We start from the raw sequence: 11460 nt of genomic DNA on the forward strand, positions 1-11460 counted from the left end.
CTTATTCGAATATACTTTCAGATATTCAGATAAATTTCTATTCGATTGAATAGTGGCTCAAATGAATATTAATTCAACTGAATACTTACTCGAATACACCATTTAAAGTGAAGCATTTTATTATCCGAGGAGTTATCCAAATAAATATTCGTTCAATTGACCAAACAACCTTCTATCCCATCCCCTAAAATAATTCCACTCCATAATTTCAACTCATTCATAATCCATAATAATCGAATTAGAAATTCTCCCCATATATTTCACCACCCCACTACCGGGTGCATCTGCACCAAGCCACTGAGTCAATCCATAGATCGCTATGTACCCCGCTTTCCAGTGAACCAGCAGTCCCCAAGAGTCCGAACGAATTGTACTAACACGATAAAGTTCGACGTGGAACGCTTTCGTCCATCGATCGGCCAACAGTGAAATCTGATTTCTGGTCACCGCACCCTCCCGCCAACGGTACTGCTTCGGCAATCAAAGCCGTTTAGAAGCACTTCGAGTGCACTTTATTGGAATAACCTAGATGTTGCGATCGACCGCCACGAAAGGTGCCAACGGCGTCAATTCCGCTCCAGGACCCTCGAGAAAGCTCGAGGGCCACGGGCATGGGGGTTACTGGGGCGGTCGCCTGAATTTTTCTTTGATCCACCTTCCCCCAACCCCTTCCCTTCTGCCATGCACGGTGATTGTCGAGCGTTGACAGGCAAATCGAGTTTAATTTCACGGTGACTGCGAAGGTAACGAATCAGACGTCGACATTCTACCATAGACCGTCAAGTATATCGAGGGATCTAAGTCTAGGGGTTCCCAAATTTTTTAGGAGCTCCCCTCTCTAAGGGACAGGGTATTCTTTGGTATTAGTACACTCTTGAAATTAGTGTGCTTTGAAATGGAAATTTTTTGGAGGGAGAGGAGTTAAAGATTTGTTTTTTTTTCTAGATACATCTGATTTGTTTCTAGGGACACTCTGTAAGACACACAGAGTTCTAAGAGTCTACATAACCTCTGAAACTAGTGTGCCTTGGAAAGAAAATATTTTGGGAAAAAGGAGTTGAAGATTTGATCTTTCCTAGAGGCTACTGAAGTCTATCTGAAACCCTCTGTAAGAGACACAGAGTTCTTAGGTATGAGTTATCTTCTGAAATAGTGTGCTTTGAAATTAAATTTTTGGGGGAAGGAAGTTGAAGATCTGGTTTTTTCTACAGGTTTCTGAATTGTTTCTAGGAGCCTCATTAACCTCTAGGACCCTAGGTTTCTTGGACCCTAATTAACCTCTGAAATTAGCATGCTTTGAAGTAACAATTTTTTGGAGGAGAGTATTTGAAGACTTCTTCTTTCCCAGAAGTTTCGGAATTGTTCCTAGAGACCCTCTCTAAGAGACACAGAATTTCAAGATTCCAATTAACCTCTAAAACTAGTGTACTTTGAAATAAAAATTTATCACAGAGGATTCGATTGCCCTCTACAGTAACAACCTAACCAATTTTTCTTCATATACAGGGTGATCCATTGAAACCAAAGTACCCAACTCTGAAATTAATCTCCCGAGAGATTGAACTCCGTTTCGAACGGAGGAATCTCGAGGATTAGGTTATGTCCCGGTCCCCTGGCATCGAACTCCATTCCTCGTACTCAGCTCGCGGAATGGAAAAAAAATTGAAGAAGGACCCAGCCAAGAGAGAGAGAAGCTCGGTCATGCGTCCGCGAAACTGCCATAAATGGCGTTGAAGTCTTGACGGCGCGTTAGTTATTACGTGCAATTAGCCCGAGATAGCGAGAGGAGAGAAGGCTACCGATCCGTGCAAGGTCTGGCTGCGGTCTGAGTCTTAGCTAATCACTGTTTATCGGCTCGAAGTCGGCGACTTTCAACGCGGAGTCGCAGGGACACGCTCGACTTCGCGGCGTTTGGCTCTCGCCTCAGACCACACGGGTCGAAACGTGTCCACCTATTATTTACACTTTTTCTCGACATTTTTCCTGAACCGTGATTACCCGCAGGCGCACCAGGTGGAACCAAACAACTGAGTTGTTATTCTGTGTCGAACCAAAAACTGCGTGCACAGGTCTATAGATAAATTCATCAGCCTGGAGGGACATCTGTCTGTTCCACAGAATGAATCATGATTCGTTCATATATGCACTGAAATAGACCGAAAAAGGCTAGTGTTAACTGGTCAGAAATGAATAATTAGTGACGTCATAAGGGAGAAAAAGAAGTTTGTGATTTTTGTAAAAGTATGATTATCTGCAAGCACACCAGGTGGAACCAAACAACTCTTCTCTGTATTATTTTCACCTACATTAAGCCAGAAACTATGTAAACAGCTCTACAGATAAATTCATCAGGAGAGCATGCCTCTAAATTACATTACAGAATGCATCCTAATATATCCACGATGAAGTACAGCCTAAATAGGACTGAAATCGTCTAATTACCACTAGCCAGTTGACTAATACTAGCTAGTTGACTAATACTAGCCAGAAATTGACGCCTTGACGTCAGCAGGCGACAGAAAGAGAGTAACTGAAGAGTTTCGCCGCGTCTCAAAGGTTCCATTAGTTTCGAGTTGGCGACCTAAAATTCAATATTCGTTGCCAGTTCCAAAGGCAGCGACTATCGCCGGAGCGACTCTAACCTCAAAGAGAGGAATTTCTCCAACGACACCGTCGTCCCCTGCTCGCCAGCAATTAACGGTGAGTAATGACGAGTATACTCGTCTTGCGACCTAGATTTCCCTCCATCGCGAGCCACGAAGCGAAGACTTTTTAATAATTCTCGAAACTCGCGAATATTTGAGGTTAGATACGATTTACGTACGAAAATAAAAAATAACACCGAAACCACGTTCGAATGACTTGGAGTTTTTGAAGGATCGCGGAGGATGAACGAGAGTAAACGTTCATAAGGGCGTACGTGTGCGAACACACAGGCATACTTATCGCCGGAAATGAAGTGTCGGCCAAATATCCGCGGAGCGAGGTTGGGCAAATATTTTTCCATCGATAATGACGCGTTTCCAAATAAGGGGGACCACCGAAGATGGGTCGAGCTTTATCATTATCGAGTGCACGAAAATATTGTAAATATACAAAGTGGAGGTTGAAGATTTATCCCATAGATATCTATACTATATCTAGATCTAGTATGCACTAAAATGTATGTGTCTGATATGCAGTTATCTATATTATGCAGATATGTAACTTGACCATTGGACTGTACTAACATAGTTTCGTTTCGTTTTTACAAATGAATCTTAAGAAAAATTAAAAACCAAATGGAAACAAGGTATGGGAGGTTAGGATCCCTCTCACATAAGAGAACCTGTTTGACGCATGCGCGAGAAAATCCACTGCCTCGTTGTAAATACTTTTCGATGTACTTTTTATGTACTAAAACAAAGGGCGTTAGCGATCCAAGTATAGATATCTGTGGTTTACCCTGATTTCCATCGTTTTTCCGTGCTAAAGCACGTGCTTTCGTTATTTCCCGCCAGAGGGCAGACCTGGGCCAATCAGAACCGCCGATATCCTCAAGGAAAAAGGAATTCGTCCTTCGTGGAAAGTTGGAGTACTTTGCGCTTGAACTTGATACGAAATGGGCTAACGGCGATCAATACGAGCTTTCGGCGCTTGCGAGGCAAAGCTCCCGGCCGCTATGGCCTGCAGAGACCACCCTGAAAACTTGCAGAAGCCACCATGCTTGTTATTATCATGGGAATCTCCATAGGCACCTGAATACGACGAACGTCTAGACGAATTGATTTCTTACCTCGAGCTTGTTTCGACTTACAAGAACCTCTACGTAACCTCAACATTCGTTATGGAATATTAAAAAAATTAATAATACAAATAGACAAAATAAAAATAATATCCTGACCTCGAGAGTAAAAGAATAAAGAAAACAGATTTATATGTTATTATTCATTGCATCATCGATGTAATTAGCTTGCTTTGCCCTGTTGCGTTTTTAATAATGCTTCGTTCTTTCAGTGAAACTATATTTTACGGAATTAAAATTGTCATGAAACGTATGCTTTCAGCGATTCAAATAACTATGTGGCCTGAAGGTCAAGTTCAACATAAATGGTACAAGTTAATTTTTGTTGATAGTTTCTCCTTTATCCCGATGAAGATCATTGTTGCAAGCAGGAAATTCTTCGACTCGTGTTTAGAGACAGTTCACGAGTCCAGTTTGTTGTTGGAGGATTCTAAGAGCCTTGACTTAGGCAATTCCAATGATTCACCGTAACTCGAACCAACGCATCGTGTTTTACCGTGTCCCGGATAAGATAAGGGAGCATGTCAACCTTTTTTTCTAATCGATACTAGGAGCGATACGCCTTTGACTTTCTTCTCGAACTCTATTCGTGACTCCATTGCACCGTTAGAACCGAGGAAATCCTTGGAAAAAGTAATGCGCGAAACATATTCGTTCCTCGAACAAATATATTCGACAACAACTTCGTATCTCGTCGAGATGTGCAAATTTGTAGTATTTTTAAATATTTTTTTTTTTTCTAAGGAACATTAATCCAGTATTAACGTAATTTTATATGGAGTCTCTAAAGCTAAACGAAACATGAGTAATTGTTTGAGTGAGTACTACACAGGTCTGACCCCAGTTCTACCCTTCAATTCGAGTACTACATCCTACTGTTCCACAGTTAATTTTACCTCGTTAACTGGAATTAAACGATATTTAACCAGAAACTACCCAATATCCGACAGCATTCAGCAGTAACTTCCTACGGAAACATTCCCATCGATAAGAAGTTTGCTCCGTCCCATTTCAGCATTGCTGAAGCACCAATGGGGCTATTTTCGTTAGCCCGATAGAGAATTTAGTAAAAGTTACCAATTTTTTTGTATTGTATTTTCATAAAAGTAGTACCATCAAATTGGTGAGACCTTCTCGAGGAACATAAGTCCAAACACGACCCTAATCGGACTACTTTCCATCAATCCAAAATTTTCGAAAGGCCAGCCATTTTTGAAAAATGGTAGCTACGTAAAACTCAAAATTCTCTGAATGTGGGCTTGCTTGTACTCGTTTTAAACGAGAGAACATCATCGATCCAATGACAATCCTTTCGAGAAGATCCAAAAAAAAAGAAAAAACAATTATATACGAGAGGTCACCTCAGTGGTCAATGCTCACTTCAACGTATAACCAAACGTATCCAAGTCTCCTTATCCACCGATCCCCTCTACAATAATCTAAAAGAACTAAAAAGGGGGGGAAAAAAACGAAACAAACGTTTACGGGACGTCTATGACCCGCGACACTGAATTTAATTACCCATACACGACTCCCACTAGGGGAAACAGAAACACGTGGACCGTTGGAAGTTCGCCGCGGAACCGATCGACCTGTGCAGATTTCCCTTTCGTTCTGCCCTTTATGGAACGCTGTGACACTGCCACCGCGCGGTGCTCGCCTGTTTGTATTCATACGCAATCGTGCCGCGGATAAATCGCTGCCGGCTGGACGTTCTGAACGCAGCTGCGATTCCGTATATGATCCTCCCCGTCCATAAGAAACCGTTTCCCGCAACGCGTGGCATTCTCCCTAAATGCAAATTCGCTAAACAACCGTGTGATCGCGGTCGCGACTCGGTTTAATGGGAACGACGAACGTTACGGAGGCGCGGTGCGCGCTTTTCGACGCAGGCTCGACATTTCGCGGCTTTAACGCCGATTCGGAGATACTATTACGCTGCGCCACTATACTATTATGCTACTAAATTATTTTGTGTATATAGTACTGTACTGTTGTTACCGTGCTACTGTACTGTATTGATATGCTACTGTATTATTCTACTGTTGTGCTATGCAATTATAGAACTATAGAACTGTAGAACTATGGAACTATACATTTCCTTCACAATAGGTCATATCATGCCCCATTTCTAGTAGTAGTCACGTCCTCACACTCGTCTTCCCAAACTGTGTCATTGCACCTAATTCCACTGAAGTGATCAAAGCCACCTGGTATCTAAAGCCCGCGATATGTAGATAGTCGTAGCTACCAATGAAATCGATAATGAACTCGTCATGTGCTAATGGATTGATCCCTCGATCCGACGATAAGAATACATCGAACAAGTATGACTCGGAGGGAACAAAGTCCCAGTAGCCGACGGTCTTATCTCACGAGTGTTTTATTTTGAATGATACCGACGATACGTGAAAGTTTCTTTCCGGTCGGATGCTTTCCCAGCGCGCGTAGCATCCCAGCCTCGATAAGTTTTTCGAGTTTTCTCGTAGATACCAGCCGCAATCGGGCGGCAGGATTAAAATAACAAAGCTGTCCCATTTCCTCCCGTCCTTTGTGCAGCTATCCGCGGTATGCTCTTTAAAACACGCACAGGCATCCCGGGGATTTACCCACTCGCGAATATAGCCGAGCCCTACTGGCTGCGGAACGAGACGAGCAATCCGCTGATACACACTCGCAGGAATTCACGCGGATGAAATACTGGCGCCGAGATGCCCGACACCACGCCGTAACGGGGCTCGGTTTTGTGGAGGAAAACGTTTGTTCGACTTGCTGGGGACACGCCACAATAGGAGTACCGAGACCTTTCGAGCCTTATCTCCACCTTCTTTTTTCGGTATTTGGTCCAGGGATCTTTGAGGCAGAGGGTTGAACAGGGAAAGGGTTATGAAAGTACTGTTTTCTAATTTTTGGGAAAATTTGCAATTTTTGGAAGTAGCAAGAGCTTTAGCTCGACCTTCTTTCTTTGGTTTTTGGTTGGGCCTCTTTGGTTTGAGACAGGGGATTGAACAGAAGAAGAATTGGTGGAATGACTTTGATCTAATTTGCAAATATTAGCAATATTGGGGCTCTTTGGTTTGAGGCAGGGGTTTGAATAGAGGAAGGGTTAAAGAATTACTGTTTTCTAATTTTTGGGAAAATTTGTAATTTTTGGAAGTAGCAAGAGCTTTAACTCGACCTTCTTTCTTTGGTTTTTGGTCGGGGCTCTTTAGTTTGAGTCAGGGGTTTGAATAGAGGAAGGGTTAAAGAATTACTGTTTTCTAATTTTTGGGAAAATTTGTAATTTTTGGAAGTAGCAAGAGCTTTAGCTCGACCTTCTTTCTTTGGTTTTTGGTTGGGCCTCTTTGGTTTGAGACAGGGGATTGAACAGGAGAAGGATTGGTGGAATGGCTTTGATCTAATTTGCAAATATTAGCAATTCTTGGAATTAGCAAGAGTTGAAAGATTGTTATAGATTACTAGAAGTCTAAATTATACTACTTGATGCCATCGAAATATCTCAAAACTGAAACTGGCAAACCTCCAGTATTCCAACCCTCCTAAAATCGAAACTGGCAGAAGTTAGAAAATGGTTCGAAACCAAAAAGGTGATGACCAGTCCTCACCAATGGTTACTTGGAACTATATTTAACCGATCCCATCCAAAAACCTCATTTTAACTTTCTTGCTTTGATATTTGGGAGTCAGGCCTTGAATAGAGAGAAGGATCGAGGAATTATTCTACGAGGAGCCTAGAATTCACCTGGGGGAATTGAAATTGACAAGAGTCGGAAGATTGTTGAAGACCAAAGAGCCGATGACGACCAGCCTCCACTAGAAGTCTGAATTACACTAAACTGACCTCATCGAAAAATCTCAAACCTGAAACTGGCAAACCTCTAGTATTCCAACCCTCCTAAAATCGAAACTGGCAGAAGTCAGGAAATTGTTCGAAACCAAAAAACTGATGATGACCAGTCCCAGTGATTAATTCCTTGGTCCAACGTATTTCAAGCAACTAAAAAATCCAAAAAGTTTAAGAACGTAAGTGGTGGTATAGTCTTTCTCCGCAATGTATTTGAACCCTTGAGCTTCTTATCCCATCTAAATACCGACAACAACTCCGTGACGCGAGCACTTCCCCCGGATGGTCCCGGACTCCTGGAAAAGCCGTCTAAACATCAGCGAGTGCAAGAGAAACGACGGTTTAAACGCTGCCTTGACGACTCTCTTCCGGAGCGGTCGTTTCGCGTGCGACTCGTAAATCGTATTAGCATGACACGCGGCAAAAAGTGTTTGGCGAACGGGTACACGTGTCTCCGGTGGTTTCCAGCCTCTAAATGGATAATGAGCACTAAATCACTCGCTAAATGTTACGCATTGGCGTTGGTAACGCGATCGTGGGCTGGACAGGCGTAATTGCACGTTTGACCGATTCGAATCGATCGGGTCTCGGATTGCCACGAATCGTAAATAGTTCGTTACGTGGGAATTGTCCTAGTATCTATTCTTCGAAGCTGTTGTCTCGTGGCGGGGATTAGCGATAAGCTTGGGTGAAGGTCAGAGGTTGGCCACAAATGGGGTATCGCCAGGTCTCAGGGGCAGGATTAGGTTCGCTCCTTGATCAGTGAAAGTTAGGTGAAGACAATTGTTGAATGAAGACATAGTTGATAATCTGTGGAGGTTAGGATGCGTGGTGGGCCTAGCGTTCATGGTTGCTTCCTATGAGTCACAGAAGTCTCTCTTTCACAGCTATGCTTTCTTATCATCACAGCTTGCAATGGCCTTTCCACCACGTGGCAGGGCTGTACAGCAACTATTGATCTCTCTGTCGGCTCTAGACGTCCACTTCTCGGAGCCCGTGGATATAATTAGTTTCAATCGTTTCCGTGGAATCGGTTATACCACCCAAGTCTGGGAAAAGGGTCACCAGGTCACACCAGTGGCTGGAACTCGGGAATAAGATCACGATGGAACTTTTAATCGACAAGGTTCTATAGCTAAACTCTGGGGTATGCATTAGTAGAGCTAATGCGGCATGAACTAGGCCAATAGAGCGCAGGGGATGTGTTCCGACATGGATAGTTGCCTTCTTATAGTCTGTTAGCTACGTTAGGACACTTAGTCTCCAAACTAACTAAGATCGTCTAATAAAATCCCTGAGAATTTCCACCCGACTTCCAATTTCCAAGCTCCGGAGCGTATCCAGACTCCGGATTCCAGAGCGCCAAGCGACCGATTCTGATTTCGCGAAAAGTATCAGTGAATGTCTCCAGCCAGTCAATGACTGCTCCCGACTGGCTCAGCGTAGGTGCACGCGAGATTTATCTATGCAACGGTCGCGTGTACCACGTTCACCGGTGCGTTCGGAATCTCGCCAAGGGAAAATGTCCTGGAATTCTTGAATACATCGACGATAACGTCGCTCCGGCGTATACCCCGAGAAGAGAATTTCTGCGTCGTGAAATGCCACGCTCGCGCGTGGATCGTCGTTCTACACGTGTCGAGGCAGCCGCCGTGGAAAATAAAAATTGTGCTTTCGAAGGTTTCAGCGCGGAACTAACGGCGTCTGGCCGCTTTGACGCGACTGAAAGGCACCCGTGCCTTCGAAAGCGACAAGGTACGCTCGTTAATTCGTTCCATCGCATGCGCCGTCGGTTTTTCGATTTTAACACCGTTACACCGGGCCTTGTAGATTAGGAGGATCGGAACACTGGAGATTTGCCAGTTTTGAGATTTTTTACCACCGGAGGTTGGTCATTGTCAGGTTTTTGGACTCGAAGCTTCAGCAACGTCTAAAAGCGAAGTAAATCACTGCCTCGGTTGAAAGGAATTAATTCGTATTCATAAATATGAAGGCGTGTTTGCACCTGCATGGCCGTTTCCGTTCGTAGTAAATAAATTTATTCGTTGTTGATTAATAAATAAGAAAAAGCCAGCCGGTTAGACGTTGCCCGTATGTGGCCGGCGATAAACATGAATTATGGAACGGGAATTATTAACGCCGCGGAGGTGAATACGTTTATCAGGAGTGCTTCTTTCGCCTTTCAACACTGAAATACGAATGACTACTCTCTTATTCCTGATCTCGTGATATTCACGGCCAGCGGGGAGTAGCGCCATAAATACGCTCGGATACACCTAAGGGCGCGAGTTATTTTCATAGCACATTGTGGCGAATGCTCCGAAAAAATACTGGTTTCGATGCTAGGCGTGGAATTAACAAGTTTAATGAGGTCCACGGAACAGGGACATGAACGTGGGTAAGAAACTAGGCGTGGTTTTTAAATCGGACCGTTTACTGCTTCAGATCGCGCGTGCTGGGTCCAGAATCTCTTTGAAAACTATCGTTATCGACAGTATACGCTGCATTGCCTGCAAAGCGACCTACCTTATCGGTCAAGAGCTCTACGTTACCGAGTCTTATCGTTGGATACTCTACATTACCAATAGAGAGGCCTACAGTATCGACAGATGATTCTGTATTACCGATTCTTTATCGATTAACTGATCTACATTACCGAGTTTTATCGACAACGCGCTCTGCACTGCCTGCGGAACCACCTACTTTATCGATTAACTGATCTACATTACTGAGTTTTATCGACAGCGTGCACTGCATTACCTGCAAAACAACATATCAAGAGCTCTACGTTACCGAGTCTTACCGAAAGGCTCTCTACGTTACCAGTAAAGAGAGCTGCGTTATCGGCAGATCGTTCTATATTATCGATTCTTAACGACAGACTAATAAGATACGCAGGACTCACCATTTCGTCGAGGCTCTTCAAGTCGTTGGTGACGATCTGTGGCTGGGGCCCGTATATGAGGCACGGCTCTTCCTGTTGCATGTCCGCGTACTCGTCGTCGCTCTCTTCGTTCCCGCCATTCCCGTGGGCGCCATTCGCCGCCTTGTTCTCGGCGGCGATCTCCCTGTCGATTTGCCTCTCCATCTGGACGAGCATCGGCGCCAGCATGCCGAATTTCGCCCCCCTCCTGGCCACCTCGAGCAGGCAGAGTATGACGTGACGCTCGTTCTTGCGCATTATCAGGTCGTCGGTCTCGAACAACAGGCACTCGATGATGCCCAGGCTGTTGCGGCACCAGCCGATGAAATTCGAGACGTTGTCGCGGGCGAAGAAGGTGCCGGCCTTCGCGTTGGGCAGGAAGGCCACGTCGCTCAGCTGGCTCATCGGCAGCGCCAGCGACGAGGTTATCGAACGTGTCATCGAGATCTTGCGCGCCTGGCGACGCGCCACGTATTCCGCCGCAGACTTGCGTACGTTGTTCGAGTGCTGTAAACAGAAGACAGTGATGGTTAGGTGGGACAGTTTATCAACGAGGTGAGGGAGAAGCTTAGCGAAGGCGGCAGAGGTTTTATCGGTCAAGGCTGGGAACGTGGAACACGAATTCCAGAGCTGAGGGTCTACCAAGTGCACTACATGGACCGAGCTAACCTAGACTAATTCGAAACTTAGAACTCTTGTTTATCTAGGTCCTCGAGAGTTCAGATGCTCCTGGCATAAACCTGCCTAGAAATCGTAGCTACCAAGTGGACCAAGCTAATCTAGATCTAGGTAAAACTTAGGATTCTTGGTTATCTAGGTTCTTCAGGATCCAGATCCAATTGACACGAACTGCTTAGAAATCCTGGCTACCAAGTGGACCAAGCTGGAATCTATGATTCTTGGATATCT

The 11460-nt window shown here is 44.5% G+C and overlaps 1 protein-coding gene across 2 annotated transcripts in view; it reads right to left on the reverse strand.

Moving 5' to 3' along the window:
- Window positions 1-11460, reverse strand: part of LOC128879265 (GAS2-like protein pickled eggs) — an 82281-nt gene that overhangs the window by 30986 nt on the left and 39835 nt on the right. For both annotated transcript variants that reach the window (XM_054128248.1, XM_054128247.1), the window contains exon 3: window positions 10534-11058. In XM_054128248.1, coding sequence (XP_053984223.1) covers window positions 10534-11058 — 525 coding nt within the window. The remainder of the gene's footprint in view (window positions 1-10533; window positions 11059-11460) is intronic.

This window comes from Hylaeus volcanicus, chromosome 7, assembly GCF_026283585.1.
Source record: "Hylaeus volcanicus isolate JK05 chromosome 7, UHH_iyHylVolc1.0_haploid, whole genome shotgun sequence".
Lineage (NCBI taxonomy): Eukaryota > Metazoa > Arthropoda > Insecta > Hymenoptera > Colletidae > Hylaeus > Hylaeus volcanicus.